Source organism: Suricata suricatta, chromosome 6 (genome assembly GCF_006229205.1).
Source record: "Suricata suricatta isolate VVHF042 chromosome 6, meerkat_22Aug2017_6uvM2_HiC, whole genome shotgun sequence".
Classification (NCBI taxonomy): Eukaryota; Metazoa; Chordata; class Mammalia; order Carnivora; family Herpestidae; genus Suricata; species Suricata suricatta.
The window spans coordinates 116,493,626-116,520,714 of NC_043705.1; the positions used below are offsets into that span (position 1 = coordinate 116,493,626).

A 27,089-nucleotide genomic window follows, 5' to 3' on the forward strand; every position below is an offset into this window, starting at 1 on the left:
CTGAATCTGACCAACATCAGCAGAGAAGCAACAAGTCAATATTACTGGGAGGCCCTGAGGCCAACCCTTTACACATAAGTCCCCTTCATAATATTATTTTTTTTTCTGCAGCATAGGACTTTTCCAGACTCCTGCCTATCCTTCCTCCAAGGTAGAGTTAAATGCACTCTAGCAGCTTTGGCCCTAATTAATATCTTTTCCTCTGGGGTATACATTTTTTTCTCATTATAATTCTATTATCATGGGTGACATTTGCCTGGAAATTCAAGAGTGCAATGGGTGCTGCCTCATCAGATTCTTACTCGGGCAGTTGTTCCACCAGTTCTATCACCTTATGTAGCCCTCCCATCTCTAGTTGGACTCATCTGTACAATTTCTCTTGAATGTACTAATTTAACTCTATCGGTTACTACAAATTTTTTTTCCCTTCAGTGCCATAAGTTCCTTTTGATCCATAATGACCACTCAATCACTACAATTCTTCAAACCCTACAGAATTCTTGGAATGAACCTGCAACTGGCCAGTTTTCTTTACTGTATGTGACAAGATGTACATTTTAAATAAGGATATGACAATTATATATATGGCATATATCATATATGGCAATAATATTATGTAGCTATAGATTATTTTGGTCTTAGAAAACAAATTAAGCCCTCATGACTTCAATTTTCTAGCCATATGGCTAGTATCTCCTCTTGTGAATTTTTCCCTTGTACCTTACCTCCACAAAAATATAGATCTATCAATATGTGTACACACACATACATGTATACACACATATGCATACACATACACATATTTACATTCAGGCATGTGTTGTGGTGTTCAAACAGAAGCCACTCTTGGGCTACCCTGTTCCCTCTGCCATAGTTCTAAATATTATATGTCTTATAATGAAAGAGAACAGAAAGTCATGTCTGTCTTGCTTGCCTTTTCCCCATATAGACATTACAGAAGTATCCATGTTAGGGCTAGCATAATGAATCCAACATTCGCATCAAATCAAGGGATATGGAAGCCACAGGATGATGTCCCACATGCTCTCTTGCTCTCCCAAACTTGCATTGGGAGTTTTCCCTCTCTAATTCACTCAGAATCCCTTAATAAAAGATATACCATGTATGTAAAAGTTCCTGTATAAGTTTTCTCCTTATATATGTCCAGACAACACACCCTACTCCTGAGAAAGAGGTAATAGTAGAGCTTAGAAAGTATTATTTTCAAAACTAGTATAGCTTATATCTCCCATACTGTAAAGTAAGTTAATTTACTTTGAAGGTAAAAAGATCTGCTGACATCATCTTTGAATAACCCAGTTCTCATTGAACATGTGTATTTTAAAAGCATTAATTGAGCATTTATTAGCTACCAGGGACAGCACTGAAAGCAAGCAATAAGGCCTTTTGTTACCAAGAACTGAAATTCTGAGCACAAAGACAATCAAGAAAATTGCACATTGCAGTAGGGAGTAAAAGGTATTACAATGGCATGACACAAGGCACAGAGAGAAGAGCACAGTTAAGGACAGAGCCTGGTGGGGAAGAAAACACTTTTAGGAAGAGATAATACTTGAAGTCATGTTAGTAAGTACGTCATTAAGTCACCCAAATTTCTGTCTTTTGGATGACTGTTTTAACTCTTTCCACTTTTCATTGGAATTTTTTTTCCAATGAAACATTCTGTTTAACATTCTATTGTTTGTTTTTTGTTTTCCAGAAATTTCTTTGGAAAGCTTTGGGAACCACTTTAGCATCCTGCCAAGATACAGATTTTGTAAGCTCACAGATTAAGGAATTTCTCATTGCTCCCACCCAACTGGGAGATCAGCGACAGGTGGGACCCCTTATCTCAATTTCCTCTTGTAATGATGATAACTAATTCCATTCAGAAAACCACTGACAGATCTTATGACAATGTCCTACTTACTCATAATCCATGGATACATTCAAAATAATCCAACAGAATTTTTCAGAAAATTCTGCTTTCCCGTTTGAATATCAATGTTTTGTTATTTTTTTAATTTTAGTTCAGTATACTTAACATACAATGTTATATTACTTCCAAGTGTACTATGTAGTGTTCATCATGATAAGTCTATTCTTAAACCTCTTCACCTATGGAACTACAAAAGACCCCAAATAGCCAAAGCAATCTTGAAAAAGAAAAGCAAAGTTGGAAGCATCAAAATTCTAGACTTCAAGTTATATTACAAAGCTGTAGTGATCAAGACAGTAAGATACTGGTGCATGCGTGCGTGCACACACACACACACACACACACACACACACACACACACACACACAAAGACACCCAGAGCAATAGAACAGAATAGAAGACCCAGAAATGAACCCACAATTACATGGTCAAATAATCTTAAACAAAGCAGGAAAGAATAGCCAATAGAAAAAATTCTAGTTTCTTCAATAAACAGTTTTGAGAAAACTGAACAACATACCAAAGAATGAAACTAGACCATACACAAAAAGATAAATTCAAAATGGATTAAAGACCTAAATATGAGACAGGAAATCATTAAAACCCTAGAAGAGAAAATAGGCAGTAACTTCTTTGACATCAGCTGTAACAACTTCTTACTACATGGGTCTCCTGAGGCAAGGGAAGTAAAAGCAAAAATAAACTAATGGGACTACATCAAAATAAAAGCTTCTGCATAGCAAAGGAAACAATCAACAAATGTAAAAGGCAACCTACAAAATGGGAAAAGATATTCACAAATGACATATCTGATAAAGGGTAAGTATCCAAAATACATAAAGAACTTACAAGACTCAAAAGCCCAAACACAAATAATTCAGTTAAAAAAAATGAGCAGAAGACATGAAAAGACATCTCTCCAAAGGAGACATCCAGATGGCCAACAAACACATGAAAAGATGCTCAACATCACTCACCAATCATCAGGGAAATGCAAATCAAAACTACAATGAGATATCACCTCACACCTGTAAGAAGTTCTAAAGTTAACAACACAGGAAACCACAGGTGTTGGCAAGGACGTTGAGAAAGGGAAACCCTTCTGCACTATTGGTGGGAATGCAAACTGGTACAACCACTGTGGAAAACAGCGTGGAGCTTCCTCAAAAAGTTAAAAACAGAACTACTCTCTGGTCCAGTAATTGCCCTAGGTGGTTACCCAAAGAAAACAAAAATAATAATTAGAAGCGATCCATGCAACCTGATGCTTATAGCAGCATTATTAACAATAAGCAAAATTATGGAAAGAACCCAAATGTCTATCTGATTAATGGATAAAAAAATATGTGATATAGATATAGATAGAGAGATGTGCTATGTGTGTGTGTGTATATATATATATACACACAATATATATAGTATACTATATATAGTATATGTATATTATGTTATAATGGAATATATATGTATGTATAATGGAATACTACTCAGCCATAAAAAAGAGAATGAAATCTTACCATTTGCAGTAAGGTGGATGGAGCTAGAGAGTATAATCCTAAGCAAAATAAGTCAGTCAAAGAAAGACAAATATTACAGGGTTTCACTCAGGTGGAATTTAAGAAACAAACAAAAGGGGGGAGGAAGAGAGGCAAACCAAGAAATAGACTTAACTATAAAGAACAAACTGAGGGTTACCAGAGAGGAGGGGAGGGGGAAAGGATGGATTAAATAGGTGATGGGGATTAAGAAGGCACTTGTAGTAATGAGTACCAGGTGTTACATGCAAGTGTTGAATTGCCAAATTATACACCTGAAATTAATATTACACTGTGTATTAATCAACTGGAATTTAAATAAAAACTTGGGAAAGAAAGCCAATATATATTTTTATATAACCATATAAAAGCCAATATATATATTTTATATATATAATTATTTTGATGTAGTCCTAACAGTTTATTTTTGCTTTTGTTTTCCTTGCCTCAGGAAATATACCTAGAAAAATGTTGCTATGGCCAAAATCAGAGAATTACTACCTGTACTCTATTCTGAGATTTTTGTGGTTTCAAGTCTTGTATTTAAGTCCTTGATTCATTTTGAGTTATTTCTGTATATGGTGTGAGAAGGTGGTCCAGTTTCATTCTTTTGTAGGTAGCTGTCCAGTTTCACAGCCTCATTCTTGCCTCCTTTGTCAAAGATTAATTGACCCTATAATTGTGGGTTCATTTCTGGGCTCTCTATTCTGTTCTATTCAGTTTCACACTTCATTTTCAGGATTGCTTTTAGTATTCAGGCTCTTTTGTGGCTCCATACAAATTTTTTTTTGAAATTTAGTATCTTTTACAGATGCAAGACAACTGTGAATTAAGCATAGGTTCTTTTAATTTGTTAATGTTTATTTATTTTGACAGAGAGGCAGAAAATGTGATCAATGGGGGAGGGTCAGAGAGACAGACTGACAGAGAGAGAGAGAATCCCAAACAGGCTCTGTGCTATCAGCACAGATGTGGGGCTCAATCTCACAAATCATGAGACTAAGACCTGAGCCAAACTCAAGAGTTGGAGGCTTAACTGACTGAGCCACCCAGGCACCCCTGTATTTCCATACAAATTTTAAGATTATTTGTATTAGTTCTGTGAAACATACTGTTGGTATTTTGATAGGGATTTCATTAAGTCTGTAGATTATTTTGGGTAATATGGACATTTTAACAATATTTGTTCTTCTAATCTATGAGCATGGAATAGTTTTCTATTTGTGATATCTTCAATTTCTTTCATCAATGTTATAGTTTTCAGAGCACATGTCTTACATGTCCTTAGCTAAGTTTATTTCTAGGTGTTTTATTATTTTTGATGCAATTATAGACAGGACTTTTCTTAATTTCTCTTTCTGATACTTCATTATTAGTTAATAGAAATGCAACATATGTCTGTATACTGTTTTTGTATACTGTGACCTTACTGAATGCATGTATAATTTCTAGTAGTTTTTTGGTAGCCTTTAGGATTTTATATGCACCCCATCATGTCATCTGCAAATAGTGAAAATTTTACTTCTTCCTTATCAATTATGATGCCTTTTATTTCTTTTTCTTGCCTGATTTCTGTGGCTAGGACTTTCATTATTATGTTGAATAAAAGTGGTAAGAGTAGGCATCCTCGTCTTGCTTCTGGTCTTAAGGGGAAAGCTCTGTTTTTTACCATTGAGTATGATGTTAGCTCTGGGTTTTTCATGTTTAGGTATGTTTCCTCTAAACCTACTTTGCTGAGGGTTTTTTATCATGAATGAATGTACTTTGTCAAATACTTTTTCTGTATCTATTGAAATGATCATATGGTTTTATTGATGTGATATATTACATTCACTGATTTGTGAATATTGAACCACCCTTGCATCCCAGGATCAATGCTTCATTATTTAACCAGGTTTGTGAAAGTATTTAAAAATAAATTTAAATTATTATTACTTAATAAAAGTATTTTTAGTATATTTTGGCCTTGTCTTTTTAATTTAAATCATAAATATCAAAATCATTGAATTTACAAGCTGAAAATAACTGTACGTGATATTGATTTCAACTTGGAGAACATATAAGCATAATCTGGAGAGCTTTTTCAAAGCACTCTATTCCCTACCCTGGCCTAGGCTGCAGAGTGTATGTGAATGTGGAGGGAGAAGAGTATGTGTTAAAAAAAATTAAAAATTAATTTAAAATAATTCCCAGGCTAATAACCACCTGGTATTAAAAAATATTGGTAGTGCATTTTGTTATACATTCTCCTCAGAAATTTTAAGATATTTAGGATTCTACTTCCATATTAAATGATCAGAAACCACTAGACTTATGCAAGTTTTGAAACTGCTTTTTTATTATTTATTTTCGCCTTCTCGGATGTTCAGTTTTTATTTATTGCTCTTGGCATTATTTCTAACACCATTTCCCATCGTGTTTGGAACCCACTCCAATGGCTTGCTCCCTCATTCATTTCAGAACACTGCTCAATGTCACCCTGGTAATGATGCCTTCCACCTATTTCAGTTGAAAACTCTCCCCAACCTCCAGCAGCTGTTCTCTCTTCTTGTTTTCCTTATCTCCAGAGCACTCCTCACCATTGAAATACTATGTATTGACATATTTACCGAATTTATGTGCTTATTTAATGTTATTTCCTTGTCATTTCCCCTGAGTTGTATGCACCACAGGGACAGGGAGTTTGGTGTGGTCTGTTCACTGTTGTGGTCCCCAGCACCTAGAAGAGTGCCTGACACATAATAGGTGTTCCGTAAATATTTGCTGAATAGTGAATGGCTAAACTCAAAACTCCTATCTTTTCTGAATTTAGGGAATAACGTCTATTTTAGGATACTGCGCTGAGAACCACTTGGATACTGTTTTAAAGGTTCTTAAAACATTCCAAGATCGGGAAAAGTTTTTCATGAATCGATGTAAGGTAAAAAGAACGACCTTCTCTCCCAAAGCTTTTGGTCACTGCAGGGGCAAACAACCTTGACTCCTTCAGTGATCAGCCTCCTCCTATCCCCAGGTCTGTGTCCCAGGTGAGAACTGCCCGAGCCCAGGCCCTGTAGGATGACCAGCTATCTAACAGGTCTACTCCATTTTCTGTCACTATTGTTGACTTGGAAGGTCCTACAGAATTATGTGTGTGCCTAGGTTTGGACCTCTACCAACTGCTCAGGCCTCCTGCTCAGTTTCCATTGTGTACACTCTGCTTGCCCCGAAGTAAAGGGATTTAACAAGTATAATTAATAGGAGCTTTCTCATGAGGACCTCTTTTAAAGCCTGATCCACAACACAGTCTTTGGTGTTTAAATTTGACCAAGAAATTTTAGACTCAGTTTTAGACTCATTTTCATCATCGCAATCCCGTTTCTTAATCTCTGTAGTGGTCCATAGGATTAGGAAACAATATGGAAGGAAGGAAACACTTTCAATCTTAGTTTTCATGTCTTTGTTTCAGGGTATTTTTTCTGGAAAAAAGAGCCTGACCAAGACTGATGTCATGGCAATCTATGGAGCCGTGGCCCTCCATGCTCCCAAGAGTCAACTCCTCACCAGGCTTGACCAAGACATTGTATCCCAAGTCCTATTCCTTTACAGCCAGTGCTCTCAGGTAACAGCCTGCACAGGGCTGCCTGAATTTCCAGGCTGGGGTTCCCAAATCTTGGAGGGGCTCGCCTCTTGGGAATATTCATGCTCAAAAGATACAGGCCAAAGGTAGGACCTGGTATATTTGGAAGATGAGAACATAAGACAGCAAAAATATTCATAACAAAACATTGTGAGGCAATTTGTTTCTTTCCAAAACCTTGGGCAGTTCATGTCCCCTGATCCTTTCCTATATAAGCAGTGGTACCTGAGTTCAAACTTAAAATAATTACTCCAGTACTATACTAGGGCATTACAGGTTCAATCCTTCCCTGCAATAGTCTCTGAAGTGTTACTAATGGTAGTTGTTTAACCTTTTTACATGGTATAGATAAACCACCTAAAACAGTGCCTCACAATAGTAAGTGCAATACATGTATCTTTTTTAACTTTCTAAATGTTTATTTATTCTTGAGAGAGGGGGAGACAGAGCATGAGCAGGGGAGGGGAAGAGAAAAAGAGAGAGAGAGAGACAGAGGACCTGAAGCAAGCTCTATGCTGTTAGCGCAGAGCCCAATGTGGAGCTCAAATTCACAGAACTGAACCCTGATATCATGACCTAAGCCAAAGTCAGATGCTCAACTGACTCAGACACCCAGGTGCCCCACAATACATATATTTCTAATAGAATAAAAATACGTCATTAATCAATCTATCCAATCTATATCAATATGTACTATTTCACATGCACCCTCAACACACACATTCATACCAATCACCCTGACTGTCGTTGATGTTCTTCAAACATGCCAGGAATATTCCTGCCTCAGAGCCACACATCTGAGTTGGAATTCATCTGATTATTTTTGTCCCCCATAGTACTTTTTATATCTTTAATAAAGTGCTTAATACATATTGTCCATTTAGCCATTTGGCTAACTAGTACCAGGTTAGCCACCTAAAAGTCGCCTTGGGATCAAGTTTGAAATACAACTTCCCAGAACCATTTTTCAGAGAGATTGATTCAGTAGCACTGGGGTGGAGTCTGACATCTGTGTTTTTAAAAGGTTTATAAATGATTCTTATCCGTAGCCAGGTTTTAGAAGCTTTTACTGATTATGTGCACATCTGCTCCCACATCAGATTGTCAGCACCTCGGTGTCGGGGATTGTGCCTTATGCTTCCTTATCTCCTCTTCTGTGCTCTCTACACACCACCTGCTTGATAAATCTGTACTCTTGTTATTTATTCATGCGTGTATGTGATAAAAATAGAATCATAGGAAACTCATGATATCACAGAAGTATATTCTACTGAAAGGGATTAGGGCAGTGATACTCACACTTCAGTTGCATGAGAATTACCCGGAATTACTTGTTAAAAATAGAGATCTCTAACGAATCACAGCCTTCGGGGATGTGTCTGTGAGTCTGTATTTTTGACACGCTCCTGAAAAGGTGATTCTGATGCACTCAAAATTTGAAAAGCAATGATGAAAACCAAAAATATGACTTAAAAAAAGATGTTTTATGTTACAATAATTTTTAGTCAGTCATTGAGGAAAATTAGGATAAAAATAAAAGAGGGAAGGAGATAAAGATAGATAATGTTTTACTTAATGCCGACTGTACATTTTCAAGGTATAGTCAGTTCTGCTGTAACACAACATATGCACAAGATAGTAAGAGAAAAGCCACAGGGATTATGGGGAAAATGGGGTGAGGGGCACATTAAAAAACCCCATCAATGATGTGGAAAAAATAGGAACCTAATTTTAAAAACCATTTAAGAAATACCTAAGTACTATAAAAAAAATTATGGCACGTTTTCTTGAAAAATATATTAATTCAGTTGTGAAAGTTGTGAGTGATTATGAAATTGTGGAAAGAAGAAGCGTCATTTGGAATCAGAAGGACAGCTAGAATGCCATATTTGTATGGAAAGCAGCTCATACCATGGTAAACTGAGGCAGCTGGCATGTTTGAGGTGTTGTGTGCGTATTCCTATCCAGCTCAGTTCAGCTAGTTCACCTTTTGCTGTCATGGACAGAACTGTGCATAAGCAAACATAAAATTCAGAATACACCAGAAATATTTACTCACATATCAATTTTATTGGAACGCATTTGCATTTCCAATGCAAACGTCATAGCAGAACTGACTATATCTCCATTCCAAAGTCAGCTGCCCTATTACTTTCATTTTATAGCTTTTCACTGCTCTTTCTGCCAACAGCCTTTACCCTTATTCTTACCAAACTCTGGTAGAGGCTCTTTAAATCGTGAGGCTTGAAACCCAAAGGCCTGATGTCTTTATGCTGCGTTCTGTAGATTAGACTCATCTGGGGAAAATGTCTGCCAACATGTAGTACCTCACTTTGGAAATAGGGGAGGGAGTGAATAGCACCCGCCCCTTGACAAGGCTCAGTATCCCACTCCACTGTTGTTTTCAGGTTGGTGGGTGGGTCTTTTTTGCTGGTGTGAGGGAACTCTCTAACTGCTGCTCTACAAGTGCTTTTGCCTTTGGTTTTCAGGTTCTGGGCATGTCTGTGATGAACAAGGTATGCATATATTTGATATATTTGAATACAAATGCATTTGGATACAATGCATTCTTCCTGGAAATGCAGTAAGAATAGATGTCCTCTTGGTTTGACTCCAGAGGAAAGGATCCCAATATATGACTAATTAATCCAATTCTAAAGCCAGGTTCCCTGAGCCTAATCTAGGAGAGAACAAAGTTCCAGGTGGTTTGAAAGTTAGACTGCAAACTAGAGCAGTATTTTTAGAACTATGGCCTATGACCCACCAGTAGACCATGATTTCAATGTAATGGATCTAATAGATCACAACCAGCACATTTTCTAATGAAATAAAAGAGAAATAGACAAGAGCATTGCACATAGCAATAAGTATCATAAAACGTTTATTTTGTTTATTATATATATTATATTCAGATAGATGAGAGAGAGAGAGAGAGAGAGAGAGAGAGAGAGAAAGCACGTAAGTACAGAGTGGGATTGTAAACTGTTTCCTACTGTGTGGTTTGTGGTCCAAAAAGTTTAAAAGCCACTGCCTTATAGAATCTCAATCTATGGGGGAGTAGGAGTGTGGAGGTGGAAGGAATAGAAATTGACCTTTTTTTTTTTCTCTGCAACTTCAATCCTAAACTGAGGTAGAGAAGGAAAAGAAACAGAGATTCTCATTTCTGTGTGGGCACATAGTTCAACCCTAGGTCAAGAACTGGGTTTATAGAAGCAGGTGTGGCACCCAAGACTTTGGTATGCACTGTGAATCATTTTGCTTTAGGACATGGACCTGCAAATGAGTTTCACAAGAAGTATCACTGAGATTGGCATTGCTGTCCAAGATGCTGGAGACCAGAGGTTCAAGTTCTCCTACAAGGAGGTGCTGCTGGGTTACATGCTGGTGAGTGGGCAGAGAGAACATGGGCATGGCCATCATAAAAAGTCTGTTACCAAGAGCGCAGAGCTGTCTTTTTTAAGTGGGTAAAACTCACCAGAGTTAGGAACAGATCTCTGCCATATTTTGGACCAAGGGCACCCAGTGGTCCAATGGGATTGCAGCTGCATGTAGAAATTCACCTTTCTAAAATATTTCACCTCCTTGTTTGTGTTACAGGACTTCATCAGGGATGAGCCCCTGGATTCCTTAGCTAGCCCTGTTCGGTGGAAAGCCTTAATCGCCATTAGATACCTCAGGTAGAGAATTTTAGAGAATTTTTCTTGCTCTCATTGAAAAAGTATTTCCTCCCCAATATCTTCAGATCAACTGACTTATCAATCAGTGGATATACCAGTACACCCTCCCCAAAAATGAACACAGCTCATCAATGAGCTATTTAAAATTGAGGCTTCTCACTTTCTTCAGACTTACAAAACTAAGAGGCTGACCATTTGATGACCAACAGGGATAAAGAGCAACTTAGAGGAGTCAAATTTATTGATACATGTGGATTGAAGTTTCTGTGCAAAAGAAAATTTCTTCTTCCTAGACTTTGGTCTATAGGCAAAATTTAATATTTTCATTAAAAACTTATGAAAACCCTGGGGCACTTGGGTAGCTCAGTCAGTTAAGTGTCTGACTTCAGCTCAGGTCATGATCTCAAGGCTCATGAGTTCAAGTCCCATGTGGGGGCTGAGTGCTGACAGCTCAGAGCCTGGAGCCTGCTTTGGATTCTGTGTCTCCCTCTCTCTCTACCCCTCTCTCACTTGTGCCCTGTCTCTCTCTCACACAAAAATAAACATTTAAAAAAAGCACACACCTTACAAAAGCTCTAATAATATTTTAGTTGGTTAGTAGCAATAAACCTAAAGAAAAAAATAATTTTAACCAAAATTTAAAAATAATATTGTCTCCCTGCAGTAAAAGAAATACAAATTCATTGTTAAAACTTAAAAACTATAGAAAGTTTTTTAAAATAATAAAAATCTGGGGTTCCAAGTGGCTAGTCAGTTGAGTAGCTGACTTCAGCTCAGGTCATGATCTCACAGTCTGTGAGTTTGAGCCCCGCACCAAGCTCTCTGCTATCTGCACAGCACCGGCTTCAAATCCCAGACCCTCTGTCCTCCTCTCTCCCTGTCCCTCCCCAGCTTGTGCTCTCTCTCTTGAAAATAAATAAACCTTTAAAATAATAATAATAATAATTGCCCCCTATTTTCAACATTTTGGTATGTTCTTCAATTCATTATACCTTATTCTTCCTTTTAAGTACGGAGTCGAAATCTTGCTCTACATATGATCGTGCATCCTGTCTTTCCTCATTTTACCTCATTTCACCTATTCCCACGTTATTACCAATACTTCACAAACATTGTTCTTTTTTCTATGTTTAAAAAAAATATTTTAATTGTGAGGGGTGCCTTCGTGGCTCAATCAGTTGAGCAACCAATTTTGGCTCAGGTCATGAACTCACAAACCATGACCTGATCTCACAGTTTGTGAGTTCGAGCCCCGCATTGGGCTCTCTGCTGTCAGTGCAGAGCCCACTTCAGATCTTCTGTCTCCCTCTCTCTCTGCCCCTCACCCGCATTGTGTGTGTGTGTGTGTGTGTGTGTGTGTGTCTCTCAAACATAAAAAATATGTTTAAAAAAATATTTGAACTGTAGTAGAATACCCATAAAATGTATCATCTTAGCTGTTTTTAAGTGCATAGTGTAGCAGTATTAAGTACAATCATATTGTTGTGCAATCAACTCAAGAATTCTTTTCATCTTGCAAAACAGAAGAGCTATACACATAAAACAACTCTCTGTTCCCTTTTCCCACCAGGGCCTGCAAATACCATTCTAGCCTCTGTCTCTATGAATTACATACTTTACGTACCTCATATGAATGGAATCATGCAGTATTTGTCTCTTTGTTCCTTTGTTATTTCACTAGAATAATGTCCATCCATTTGATAACCTGTGTCAAAATGTCATTCCTTTTAAAGCCTGAATATATTCTATTTAATATATACACCATATTTTGTTAATCCATTCACACAATGGATGCTTGGGTTGTGTTCATGGTTTGGTGGTTTGGTTCTTGTAAATAATTCCACTAACAAACATGGGTGCACAAATATGTCTTCCAGTCCTTGCTTTCAATTCTTTTGAGTATATATACAAAATAGGATTGCTGGATCATACAATAATTTTAATCTTTTTAAATTTTTTTGATGTTTTTTCTTTATTTTTGAGAGACAGAGACAGAGTGAGCAGAGGAGAGTCAGAGAGAGAGGGAGACACAGAATCTGAAACAGGCTCTAAACTCTGAGCTAGCTGTCAGCACAGAGCTCCACGGGGGGCTAGAACCCACGAACCGTGAGATTGTGACCTGAGCCCAAGCCAGACGTTTAACCGGCTGACCCATTCAGGCGCCCCTTATTTTTAATTTTTTGAGGAAGCACCATACTGTTTTCTATAGCAATAGCACCGTTTCATGCTCCCATCAACAGTGCATAAGGGTTCTAATTTTTCCATATTTTTGCCAACATTTGTCATTTTGTGATTTATTTTTAATAGCAGCCATCCTTACAATCTTATTGTGGTTTTGAGTTTGCATTTCTCTAATGATTTAGCAACTTTCAGTATCTTTTCATATGCTCATTACCTATCTTTACATCTTATTTGGAAAAATCTTTAATTCCTTTGTCCATTTCTTTAATTGATTCTTTGTTTTTTGTTGTTGAGTTGTCAGAGTTCTTTGTGTATTCTGGATATAAGCCCCTTATCAGACATATGATTTGTAAATATTTTCTCCCGTTCCATAGGTTGTATTTTCACTGTACTAATTGTGTCCTTTGATGCACAGAAGCTTTAATTTTTATGTAGTCTCATTTGTCTATTTTCACTTTTGTTACCTATCTTTGTGCTTTTAGTGTCATATCCAAGAAATCATTGCCAAATCCAATATCATTAAGCTTTTCCCCAAAGTTTTCTTCTAGGAGTTGAAGAGTTTAAACTCATACATTTGGGTATTTGGTCCATTTTGCCTTGATTTTTGTTTATGGAATAAGGTAAGGGTCCCAACTTCATTTGTTGTGCATGGATATCCAGTTTTCCCAACACTATTGAAAAGACTATTTTTTCCCTCACTGAATGGTCTTGGGCCCTTATTAAAAATAATGTGATCATGTATCCCAGAGTTTATTTCAGGCCTCTCGATTCCGTTAGTCTATATATGTTGATCTTTTTATGCCAGAACCACACTGTTTTGATTACTGTGGTTTTTGTAATAAGCTTTGAAACCAGGAAGTGTCTGAACTCCAACTTTGTCTTTTTTCAAGATTATTTTAGCTATTTGGGGTCCCTTGAGATTTCATATGAATTTTAGGATGGATTTTCTATTTCTACAAAAATTACTTTTGAGATTTTGATGGGGATTACATTAAATCTATAAACTGCTTTGGGTAGTATGGCTATCTTAACAAAAGTAAATCCCCAAATCCATGAACATGGGATGTTTTTCCATTTAATTTCCTTTCGCACCCTTTTGTGGTTTTCCTTCTTTAACTTCCTTTAGCAACCTTTTGTGGTTTTCAGTGAACAAGTCTTTTGCTTGCTTGGTTAAATAAGGTATTTTGTTCTTTTTGATGCTATTGTAAATGGAATTGTTAATTTCCTTTTTGATTGTTCGTTGTTAATGTATAGCAACACAACTGATTGCTGTATGTTGATTTTGTATTCTAAAACACTGAATTTATTTTATTTGTTCTAATAATTTTTTGTGAACTTTAGGGTTTTCTCTATATAAGACCATGTCTTCTGCAAACAGAGATAATTTTACTTCTTTCCAATCTACATGGCTTTTATTTCTTTTTATAGCCAAATAGCTCTGGCTAGCACTTTCAGTATTATGTTAAATAAAAGTGGCAAAAGCAGGCATCTTTATGTTGTGCTTGATCTTAGATTTTCCTCTAAGTCCTAGAGGAAAAGTTTACAGTCTTTCACCATTAATACAACACTAGCTGTAGGCTTTTCATATATAGCCTTTATTATGGTGAGATAACAAACAGCATTTTTAATGGCCACTTAATGACTTACTGTATAGATATGTCTCATATTTTTTCACCAACCTCCTCTTGTTATACTTAATTGTCAATTTTTAAAACGATAAATGGTGCCCGGGTGGCTTAGTTGATTGAATGTTCAACCTCAGCTCAGGTCATGATCTCACAGATCGTGAGTTCGAGCCCCATGTCTGGCTCTGTGCTGACAGCTCAGAGCCTAGAGCCTGCTTTAGATTCTGTTTCTCTCTCTCTTGCTCTGTCTCTACCCCACTCATGCTCTGCCTCTCTCTCTCTCAAGAATAAATAAAATATTAAAAAATAAAAACTATAAATAATATTTTGGTGAACACTTTATGCAAATAGTGCTCTCTGAACTTTTAATTATAAAAGTTGACAATTTAGTTCAATAAATATTATTCAGTGCCATCCATGTACCAGGCATTGAGCTAGGTTCAAAATGGATAATCATTAACAAAACATGGGCTCTCCCTGAACAAAATATGGCCTTGTATACTGGGGAAAACAGATGCAAAAACATATTCACATAATTTCTTAAACTGTAGCAAGAAGCAACATAAGGGAAGGCACAGGTTGCTATGTTTACAAAGATAAGTGAAGTCTGAAGAAAGCTCAAATAAATGAGTGTTAAAGATAAACCAAAAATGAACTAGGTACTAGAACCATATTGTCAAGTAGGCATATAATGTAAGTCACATATGTATGTCATTCAAATTTTCTGGTAGCCACTTTTAAAAGAGTGAAAAGAAACAATTTTAATAATGATTTTACTTACTCCAATATATTCAAGTATTATCATTTCAACATGTATTTGATATTTAAAAAAAAGTAATGAGTGGGCGCCTGGGTGGCTCAGTCACTTAAGCATCCGACTTCAGCTCAGGTCATGATCTCACAGTTCGTGGGTTCGAGCCCCATGTCAGGCTCTGTGCTGACAGGTAGCTCAGGGCCTGGAGTCTGTTTCAGATTCTGTATCTCCCTCTCTCTCTCTGACTCTCCCCTGCTGCGCTGTCTCTCTCTGTCTCTCAAAAATAAATAAAAGGCATAAAAAAATTTTTTAAGGTAATGAGATAATTTACCTAATTTTTCATACTAAATCTTCAAATCTAAATCTTGTGTTTTAGAACTACAGCATGTCTTACTTCAGACTAGCCACAACTCAGGTATTGGATAGCTGCATGTCACTAAGTGACTACCCTCATTTGACAGCACGCCTATAAAACTTGCAAAACAATTTCTAATGACTGAAAACCAAACAGGTTCCCCTGGGGCTAGAGTGAAGGAAGAGATGAACTGTAAAGGGGCATAAGGAAAAATCTAGGTGTTCTATATTGATTATGGTGATGGTTTCGTGGGTGCAAAACTCATTTAATTGCATGATTTAACTGGATACATCTTGTTGTGCATAAATTTTGCCTCAACAAGTTGATTTTTTTTAAGTCAGCCAGACAATAAAGATCAAAAAACTGTTCAGCATATATCAACATATTTAACATTTTCAATTGACCTGTCCCAGCTGGTACTGACTTTTATTTCCCTGTGAGAGAACCAATTTCACCCTACCCCAACCATGTCATCATTTTCAATTTCTTTGCTAATTTGGTAGCTGACAAGTGGTATTGTATTGTCTTGATTTACATTTATTAAATAATAAATGGGGAGTTTCATGTTTATTGAACATTTGCATTTTTCCAAGTTATGTCTAGGTTTGTTCATATCTTCATGATGTTTATACTAAATATCTGAAAGAAAGAAATAAGGGAAGGAAGGGAGGGAGGGAGGGTAGGAAGGGGGGAGGGAGGGAGGGGGAAGGAAGGATGATAACAGTGTCATTACTATAGGTACATTCATGAGTGCCTCTAGTATGTGTGACACTACTTATAATCTGAGAAGCCATATGAAATGGATAAAAATCACTACTTCAAACTTATAATTTCCTCCACCCAACACACACACATACAAACACAGACCCAACCCATAAGCACTAGAAAAAACAAGTAGGTTAATGTTATCACAGATCATATAATAAAGGGTTAAGTAACACAAAGCTAGGGATGATTAGTTCATTGCTCTAATAAGTTAGAAATGAGGCACGTTGACTATGCACACCAATGATTCCATGTCCCCACCTTCTCCCTACTTCTGTCACCACCTCCCTCAACATTCCAACATATCAGCAAACATATCTGACCCCCTCAGGTATGGCTGTGAGTTCCTGGGTACCCTTCTGGGCTATGTTTTGTTGTGTCATCCTAACGTCCATCCCTCTGCACTGTTCTCATTCCAGCAAACTGAAACCTCAGCTCTCACTAAATGATAATCTCAATATTCTTGAAGAGAATATTCGGAGGCTTCTTCCCCTTCCACCTCTGAAAAAACTCAAAGATGAAGGTGAAACAGATAAGGACAAGGAGCACATCAGTGTACGTGGGGGTGAGGCTTGAGTAGAATCAAGAACTACAGTGGGACTCCACTCTCCTGCCTCAGCCTGATGCTCACGCTCACTTTGGATTTCAGTTTCTCTACGAACGATCCATGGATGCTCTGGGAAGGCTGCTGAGGACCATGATGTGGGATAATGAGAAAGGAGAAGACTGTCAAGAAATGTTCAGTGTGAGTAGGGCCATTGTTCAAACTGATTTCCACATTCCCTCATCTGTGCTGCAAGGCAACACTCCAGGCTCTACCTCATCCTCTTCCCAGGGATCCAGCCTGACCCATTTAACCCACCACATAGGGCCCGTCCTCTTAAAATTGTTTGTGGGAGGTGAGCACCCTGTTACAGAAGAGGCAAAGGGAGAACAAGAGCCAGAGAATGAGAATGAGTGAATACGATCAGTACTGAGGAAAAGACATTTCTTCTTTGACCAACAGCTTCTCCGAATGTGGCTTGTTTCACAAAAAGACTGGGAAAGAGAAAGAGCCTTCGAGATCACCGCAAAAGTGCTGACAAATGATATCGAGGTAAGTAATCCCCCTCAGTGAATAGATTTCATCACTTGCTAACAACGGAGATCGCTGAGACCTCTGGAATCCCAAACTCGTGCCTGGTGGGTCTCCAGTCCCAGAACGGAGAGCTCTCCAGGGAAACCACCTGAGAGGTGTCGCCTTACCCCAGAGTGCAGCAAGGACACTAGGATTAAACTATTGAGCTGCCTTTACGTGCTTGCCAGCTCACCTTTCCACTGCCCTTAAAGGGCAAGTTCAAGATTCAATTTCATTCTAAGGGCCTTTAGGGGGAAAACAAGGGCTTTCATCTTCAGTGTTGTTGGGCATATCCTGGGGTATCAAGCCTCCCCATCACCTCCCCCCATCTCCTTATCCTCCAGGCGCCAGAAGACTTTAGGATCGGCTCACTCCTCGGCCTCCTGGCTCCTCACTCCTGCGACACCCTGCCCACCATCCGTCAGGCAGCTGCTAGCTCCACTGTTGGTCTGTTCTGTATAAAAGGTGAGGCAAAGAGGAGAAACCCACAAATGAAGAGAAGATACCTGTTTTCTTTTGTTCTCAGTTTTCCTCTTTGTTCATCGATGACTCTCTGTCCCTCTCTCCCCCCAGTTCAGTTATTTCTGCATCCTGATGTCTTAATTACATCTTTCTTTTGGATCTTTTTTCCCCAGTGGCTTGGTTTCTATTTTTGGAAATAAAGATAATAACACAGAAGCATTATAAAGGTCCACTGGGGTAGGTAGAAATGTTTTGAGAGTGTCAGTTTAAATCACTGAGCACTCAGGCCTGTTAGCAATGCTTCTTCTATCACAAGGTTTTCTTCAGGAGGAAACGGCACTATTACTAAAGTTCTCTAAGAGAGACCACTTTGTGGAGGTTTTTCCAACTTCCAAAACAGGGCCTCTGTCTGCTCTCCAAGTACATGCGGAGTGTCTATATCAGGAAATGTAAAGAACTTTAAAACTTCACTCTCAGGCTGAAACCAACAATGAGGGCCTTAGATCCAAGTTCAACCAGCAGTGGCTTCGCTGAGGATGGCTCTGCGCTGCGCATGCGTGATTCTGTATCGTCCAGGGTGCCAGGAACGTGGGTCTAAGTTTTAATACCATCTCACACCTGTGTTCCACTCCTCCTTCTTTTAGGTACTTAGAAAATGTTTCTTAAGCGCTTTCCATGTGTCAAGCATTTCTCTATTGCTGGAGACACAAAGATACTACAGTTCTAAAATTCACATAAGAAAAGTGTGTTAAAGCCAAAAGGTGGGATTTGGCTCGGGAGAGGGAAGGGTTGGTTAGTCAGTGGAAAAGAAAAAAAAAAAATATTCAGAGTCAAAATAGGTATGAAAGTCCCCTGGGATATGGGAAGATAATTCACTAAGGTATATGCTTGTACCAAGCCGCAAAATAAAAAATGAGTTAAGGAGGTAAGAACTGAGAGGCCATCCTAGGAAGAGAAGAAATGTACCAGAGAGGGACCTCATAGGAAGACATGAGTTTCAATTCTATTATTGTTCTACCTATTCTTCGGTTAGTGTACTTTATTTCTCTGAAACATGCAAAATTCGGGTTCTCAAGTACTCTTTGTTAATAAGAAATCCTATACTTCATTATTTACCTTAACTCTTCTTTGATGGATCAAATAAGCATGGCATAGAGAAGGAATATGATTATCAAACACCTGTTGAATACAAGTAACAAGTGCGATGCTAAATTAAATACCTATTTAATAATCAGTTTTGAGATGAGAGACCTAAAGTTAAGAAACATACCCATTCCCAGTGTGCCTGAGTGGCTCAGTTGGCTACTGTCTGAATCTTGATTTTGACTCAGGTCATGATCTCAGGATTTATGGGATCAAGCCTTGTATTGGGCTCTGCACTGACAGTGGGGAGCCTGCTTGTTATTCTCTCTCTCCCCCTCAATCTCTGCCTCTCCCTCATTCTTTCTCTCTCTCTTACACACAAAATAAATAAATAAACTTCAAAAAATTTTTTCAAAAAAAAAGAAAGAAATGTATCCATGCCAGCAAGTAGTGGAGCTGGGTTGTGAGCTCAGGGCTGTCTGACTCCAGAATCCATGTGTGTTGTGTTGGGCTGGGCTGCCTTTCACAAAGTGGTTCAGGTGTTAGTTTCCACAATTACGATACATTCAAACAACAAGCAGAAAATCATTACTGTTGGGTCTGAGTTTATAAATTGATTCCAACAATCATTTACAGAGTTGCTGGTGTTCTTATTGCAATAGTTACTTTTCCATTTTTCCCAAAGTGGCTCACTGCAAAATGAAATTCCAACAGAGACAGCAACATAGCAGAGTAGTAAGAACCTAAGCATTGGTGTCAGACAGACCAGGGTTCAAATTCTGACTCGCCTATTTTTAGTCACTGGATAATCATGGCCAAATGGCTTTATAACTTTGTCTCAGCTTTCTCATCTGCCAAAACAGGAGTGTCTATCTCAGATGATGTTTATGCATAATAAATGAGATTATGGTATGCAAAGTATTTAGTATGGTGCTAAACTACCTGTATGTGGTTGCTCTTATGCCTGTCCTCTCAATATGGCCAACCTCTTCAAGCCCATGAGGTCTTTGAACTCTTGCATATCCCCCCTTGTGGATTTTAGGCATTTGCCTGGAGGTGGAAAGACTGCAGGATTTGCAGGAAGGGCTGCAATGTGATGATGTGCAGGTCCAGATCAAGATTTCTTCTAAACTAGCAAAGGTAATAGATATGGAAGACTGGTCAAGGGGTTTAAAGATGGTTCTGGGTTGATTTGCAAATGAGTAAGCAGCGTATGCCCCACCACCAAGGGGAGCAGGAGTCCAGCCATTCTTTTAAGTTATCAAGAATTAACCCTGGGTTCTTGTACCCAGTCAACACCTGCTACTTATCATTTAATTCTCTGGGAAATCTTGTGAACCAAGATTCTTCAGGGTTAAGGGAAGCAGGGGGTAGAGTAGAGGGAAGAAGGGCTTTGGAGTCTATTGAACAGATTCTGTGTGCACTACTTAAAACCCATTCTCTGTATCTTAAAAAGAAATGTATAACCTACCTCTGAGAGTTGTTCTGCAGATTGGTCAATGAATTTAATCATTTATTCACTCACCTACTGTGTCCTATGCACCTCTCATATGCCAGACTTTGCTCGAGGCTCTAAGAATAGAAAAAGACAAAATGGCTGCCCTGGATGACCTTGCATTCTAGTAGACAGAGTCAGCCAAATAAATACATCAGGTAGTGATCATTGAAAAAAATATTGTCAAGTAAGGGAATAGAGAGTACGGGAGGGGTGATTTCTTAGAAAAGGTCACTGTGAAGGGGAGACCATGGAGACAGAGGGAAAAGAACATTCCAGGCAGAGGAGGGAAAACAAGTACAGAGGCCCTGAGGTAGAGAAAGAAGGGGTAGTGAGATCAAAGGGAGAGCTCAGGAATAATCCAATTGCTTTCCACGTCTTGTTAAAGACTTTGACTATTTTTTTTAAGTTTGTTTATTTATTTTGAGAGAGAGAGAGACAGCCAGAGTCAGGAAGGAGCAAAAACAGAAGAAGACAGAGAAACTCAAGCAAGCCCTGCACTGAAAGTGCAGATGTGGGGCTCAAACTCATGAACTTTGAGATCATGACCTAAGCCGAAACCAGGAGTCACATGCTTAACTGACTGAGCCACCCAGATGCTCCAATTGAAAATAAAAGCCAGCAGAGGGATTTGAGCATAAGTTGGGGCCACTGTGTCCAATTGTGCCAGATATGAAATGCACAAGGGCCTCTTCATGTGAGAAAACATTATTCCTAATGTAAACATTGTAGATTTTTATGTATTAAAATACATAAGTAGTTATCCACAGATGACAGTAAAGGGTCCAAGAAAATCAGTCATTATGATCATATACTTACAGAGAGAAGTGAACTGTCTTGAGGAGAGTGTGTCTTCTCCTAATTTTCACAAGCTCCTTATGAGCTAAGTGTGCTCCTGCAAGGGGGAACATGATCAGACTTCTAATTTGGAAGGTCATCTGGCTGCTGTGTTCAGACTACAATACAGGCCAGCAGGAGTGAAATTAATGAGGTCAGTTTGGAAGAAACTACAAGAAGGTGGCTTGGATGAAGGTGACAGCAGACAAAACAGCAAGAAAGTGGCCAGAATAAGGGAGAGAAGCCAGTAGAGGGGCGTGGAGGGGACATAGGTCAAATGCCTAAGGAAGTGATTCATGATAGGTGCTCAAAAACATGAGTTCCCCTCCTCCCTTTATTGCTTAACCATCATCCATCCCAATATGAGAAAAAAAAAAAAAAAAAAAAAAAAAACAGACAACCATTGAGCTTGGAGCCCAAGCAGGTATTTGGTGTTACATAGAACAGACGCAGAAGTCTAGTCCCTTGATCTTGGAACAAAAATGACTCAGAAACTGGTTGAAACATGTAACTATAGATGAAAAGGGATTCATTTCCTTTCAAGACATTTCTATTAAATATCAATCATCAGGTCACTTAATGCAGAGGGAAGTCAGTTGTCAATAGTAATGTTTTCATACCTACAGACTCATAATCACGACCATCTTGCTTGGGTAAAGCCCCAGACAATGTTCCTGGAATTCATTCAATCTGCTAAATTTTCATCTGCCTGCCTGCCTTTTCATTAGGACTCGCACGTGTGCATGTGTTCACGCACACATGCACACACGTACTCACACCCTGCTTGCTATCACCCATTCTGTATAGTTCTTGTACTTAGAGACCAAAATTGCTAAGTTTTTATTTTCTAGAACTTTTGTTGACTACTCTTAATTTTGAAACACGAAAGAGTAAAGGGGCTCATAATAGTTATACTTTCATGGAAACTGTGAGGCATCTGTTACTGAGCATGGCACTTAATACCTGGTGATAGATTTTCCTAAATTCTCAAGTCTTAGTATTCTTTGTCAGACTCAAGACATATTTCTGTGACATATGAAATGTATGCTGAAGTAATTTATATCATATAAGTTGTTATACAAACTTTATACATTATTTTTCCTTGTGAAGTATAAGTTTGGAGAAGAAATTGCCACTGTAGGCTTGGGATTCAATAAATATAAAATGATAAAAGGGCAACTGCAGGGAAATTTGCCTAGAGGTTGTAGGGTATTGTCTGTCTGTTTTAGTATTTTTCTGTAGTTTTTATGGCCCAGTCATGTGCTATTTGGAAATTCCAATGGTTTCCAATATCTTAAAACGATCAGTAGCAGAATGTTGTATGAAGTGAGGTGTTTAATAACATGAAGCTTTCTGGGTGCCTTCTCAGATTGTCAGTAAACTCATCCCAAATGAAGAAATTCTAACGTTCCTGGAGGAAAGTCTGGATGGTCTGGAGACTCTTAACCCCAACTGTACAAAGGCCTGTGGCATATGGATGGTCACTGCCCTGAAGGAGCAGGGAGCTGCTTTGGAAGAACAGGTGAACTGACAGCCAGTTGTCCATCAAGCAGAATTCTAACATTTCCTAAATGTCAAGTTGATTGCCACTTCCCAGTTTGTGGGCAACAGGCAAGACCATGCATAGCCTCAGGAGGCCTCACCAGAGACCCAATGTGTGTAATAACAACCAGGCTCATGTTGTCTCAGGCTGCCTCAATTGCCTCTCTAGTCTGTGAACAAAAAATCTTCCCTAGTCACCCTTTGGCCAAAGACAGCAGCTCTGAGCCAAGCGCATTTGGATTCTGGAAAACTGGACTGTTACATCTGTAAGGAAGAGGGTGACGGTGTGGATCACCTTTATGTTGGCCACTGAGGACTAGTAGAGTTTCTGATCCCACTGCCTCTCTTCAGACTTCTTTTCCACACACCTTGGGGTTTGTTTTCTGGTGAGGAAGGTGTCACTGGAGAACTGATTGAGGGAAAGTCCTCAGTCCTTGCTCCCGGCTGGAGAGTTAGGCAGAGTGAAGAGGATTTGAGTTCAGGAAGCTTGGTTAAGAGCTCCAAATGGGTATGCTCTAGCCTCTCCCTTGAAGTTAGAAGCAAAATTCAAGCAATTCAAAGATTAATAAGGAGGACTGAAATCTTTAACTCAAAGAAGGCCCCTCTTATAGGTGAAAGAATCTATGGTTCCCATATCCCAGAGTCAACCACCCTAAATTAAAGAATCCTTGAAAGTATGACCTTTAGAAATGATTTCTGTGCTAATAACTCTCCAATCAGTTAAAAAAAAAACATTTACTGAGGGTGTACTATGTGGCAGGCATTAAACTGGGCATGGGAAAAATCAAAGTTTCATAAATTTGGAATGTTACTGTACTTGTGTGCTTGGCATTAAAAGGGAGTAATAGGGACATAAACCCTCCCTTAACATCATTGAAATGGGACTCTGTGATCATCATATTTGCCAGATGTTTATGTTTAAGGATTATAATTCAGTGTAAATATCATGTTTAACCTATAAATGTCTATCCAAGTAAACAAGAAAAATATCTACTAGAAGCAATGCTACCTGCAGACAGCTATGCCTTCTCCATGTCAAAAATCCAAATGTAGAATATCATTTCCTGCTGCCCACAGATTAACATCCAACTTTGGAAGGGTCACCTTCAGTGTTCTCTAGGATCTGGCTTCATATTTTCTGTCATGTTATCTTCTCTTATCACCCTCATTTTCTCTGTGTACCAAACTGGACCATTCTCTTGTTACAGAAATGTTTGCCATATTTGCTTGGGGCCCATGCTCTCATGCTGGTTTTTATATAGATATTTTTAGAGAAGTTTTAGGTTCACAGCAAAATTGGGCCAAGAGCTATATACCTCCTCTCCCCACACACACGCATCCTCCTCACCATCAACATCCTACAACATAGTGGTGCATTTTTTGCAATCGATGAACCTGCATCAATACAGCCTCATCCCTCAAAGTCCACAGTTTCCCTTAAGGTTCACTGTTGGTGTTGACAAATGTATAATCGCATGTATCCACCATTGTAGTAACATAAATCTTTTGTGCTTTATCTATTATCATGCTTTTTTATTTTACATCTTTATCTATATTCTTCTTTGGGATGAGGATGACTTTCCCCACCATCCCCACCTTGCCTTTTGAAATTTCTATATATCCTTCAAGACCCACATCAGATGTCCCTCCAAAGTGACCTCAGTTACTTCTGGGTTCCCCTCTCCTGTGAACCTCTTGTGTACCATTTCCTCTATACTGCTTTGTGCACAGACCTTTGGGCATATGGCTGGTATTCTTTATGAGAACACTCATTCCTTTTGAGAAAGGGCTACATTGTATTCCTCTTTGGTAAATTCCCCACAATGCTTAGCACAACACTTGGCATAACGCAGCCTTTCACTAAATATTTGCTATATTGATTTAGGAATAAATACCCAATATAGCTACAATCCTCCTGAGTAAGAAATAGGCCATGCATAGAATTAACTATTGTTTTTAACATTATTGTATAAGTCATCAACTACCCATGATTAATATGTTGACTATATGTGTCCTAAGCCATATAGTAGAGGGAAAATGGCGACTTAATGTTTGATTTGGGCTTTTTTCTTTTTAGCTGTTGGAGATCTTGAACATGATTTACCATCACATGCCAGTCCTCAGACAAAAGGAGGAAAGCTTTCAGTTTATGCTGGAGGCCATCTCTCAGATAGCCAGCTTTCACATGGATGCAGTTGTTGCTAACATTTTACAGAAGCCTCTGCCCTTTGACAGGTAGATTCTAACTGAGCTTGTCTCTTCTCCCAGGAAAGGCTAATCTGCATTGAGGAGGAATTTGTGGTTTGAGAAAAAGATAGTAAAAAGCAAGACTGATAACATCTCACCCAAATAATAAGTTCAAAAATATTGTTTGAATCATAAATAACATTTTTCCAACATACATAGCCTCATAATATGATTAGATTTAAAATGCACCATAGGAATAAGTGAGATTTAGAAAATGAGGATTTCTCCTCTTTCTGGTTGCCTTGAATTTCAGCTATGTGAGAGGTTTCTGCCTTAAAGGACATTAACAAACCTTAGTAACCCAAGTCTGGAATGCTGGGCTATTAAGTAAGACATCCTTATCATCTCCAGGAATGTTAGCATCTCCATCTGTCCTTTGAAATTTTGATTAGTCATAAAGTGGTGTTAGAGGGAAACAGATGAAAAACCTTATATTCCAAAGGGTTGTTTCTTATCAGCTTCCTGGCTTGCCACCCTAGGGACACAAAGACATTGTGGAAGGCTCTGGCCGAGAACACAGCCTCCAGTGGTAAGCTCTTGAGAGTCTTAACAGACAAACTTGAGAATGAATTAGAAGATGACATAGCTGGGCTGGAGGCGATTTCAGTGAGTTGGACAACCCATCACATACCCTGCACTGTGTCCCACCCTGTGGTCTGTCCCCTCCTGGAACTTGGTGATGTAGCATGAATTACGCTTCTTCCCCTCTTATACCCTGATTTTAATTGGAGTTATTAACTCCAGTTAATTGGAGTTATTTGGACAAATATGGCAGCAATTTTGTCTGTGGCTGATCCCTTTTAGAAGTAAATTTCTCATCATCCCATAGACAATCTGTGGGTCTGTATTTCACAAATTAGTCTAAAGATATCCAAAACACCCCTTTGAAAGACCTCAATGCTGGAAAAGATTTCGTTTTACCTGACTGGTGCCCCCTAGAGTTTGGAGTTGCTGAATATGACAGTCCTGAGAGAAACACAATAAGAGTTGAGAAGTTTCCAAACACACCCTCTTCTTTTCCGGCTTTTGTGTGTGTGTTTGGTTTGGTTTGGTTTCGTTTGGTTTTAACCATGAGTGTGGTCAACTTGGAAAGCAATCCTTTGGGGAGAAAACAACTTGAAGTTCAAGCCAGGGAGATGTCCTTGGAGGAAAGGAGCCTGCTTGACCACAAAGTGCTTTCTCCCCTCAGGTGGCCTGTGCTCTGTATGAAGTGGTATCAGCAGGCACCCCTGTCACAAGCCTGTACCCAGAGCTGTTCACTCTTCTCCTGAAGTTGGTCAGCTGCACACTGGGCCAGAAAATGCCCACTTCCGGCTTGAGCCACAGGCGGCGGGTGATGCCACAGGGAGAACGGCAGCAGACCCCAGACCCCTGCAGGTAAATGGCCAGGCTACAGGGCCTTCCAGAGCTGTCCGGACCCCAGACTCTAGAGGAGGGGCTCTGTAAGTCAAGGCCTACGCCTTCCGTGGTGGCCTCAATTCCCCATGAGGAAATGAGGCTCCACTGCTCTTGAGCCCTGTTGCTCTTCCTCCTGAGAAGTACCCAGTGCAGTTGCCCAGAATGGTCACTTAGCAATGAATAGCAGCTCTCTTTGCTTCCATAGAGAGCCTGCTCTGCTCCATTTGTTTTCTCTCAGTGAGACCCTTCAAGGAAAGCTGGAATTCGGCGATAGTCAAGGCCACCAAGGAAAGAAGAAGAATACAAATAAATACCATATTTTATTAAATTTAAGATATCACCAATTGAAGGAAGCAAAATTATTTTGTGCACTATTGAAAAAGAAAGAATCCCGACTAAGTCATGAATCAATGCTTTTTTATACTTTAAAATTTTTATTATATACTTATTTAAAGAGC

The 27,089-nt window shown here is 38.8% G+C and overlaps 1 protein-coding gene across 2 annotated transcripts in view; it reads left to right on the plus strand.

Annotated features, from left to right (window-relative positions):
* Positions 1-27,089, plus strand: part of MROH2B (maestro heat like repeat family member 2B) — a 63,705-nt gene that overhangs the window by 26,827 nt on the left and 9,789 nt on the right. For both annotated transcript variants that reach the window (XM_029940954.1, XM_029940955.1), the window contains 15 exons: positions 1,721-1,837; positions 6,287-6,394; positions 6,923-7,075; positions 9,583-9,609; positions 10,358-10,477; positions 10,691-10,770; positions 16,870-17,005; positions 17,100-17,195; positions 17,457-17,546; positions 17,912-18,032; positions 20,155-20,252; positions 22,814-22,966; positions 25,064-25,221; positions 25,713-25,839; positions 26,423-26,610. In XM_029940954.1, coding sequence (XP_029796814.1) covers positions 1,721-1,837; positions 6,287-6,394; positions 6,923-7,075; positions 9,583-9,609; positions 10,358-10,477; positions 10,691-10,770; positions 16,870-17,005; positions 17,100-17,195; positions 17,457-17,546; positions 17,912-18,032; positions 20,155-20,252; positions 22,814-22,966; positions 25,064-25,221; positions 25,713-25,839; positions 26,423-26,610 — 1,772 coding nt within the window. The remainder of the gene's footprint in view (positions 1-1,720; positions 1,838-6,286; positions 6,395-6,922; positions 7,076-9,582; positions 9,610-10,357; positions 10,478-10,690; positions 10,771-16,869; positions 17,006-17,099; positions 17,196-17,456; positions 17,547-17,911; positions 18,033-20,154; positions 20,253-22,813; positions 22,967-25,063; positions 25,222-25,712; positions 25,840-26,422; positions 26,611-27,089) is intronic.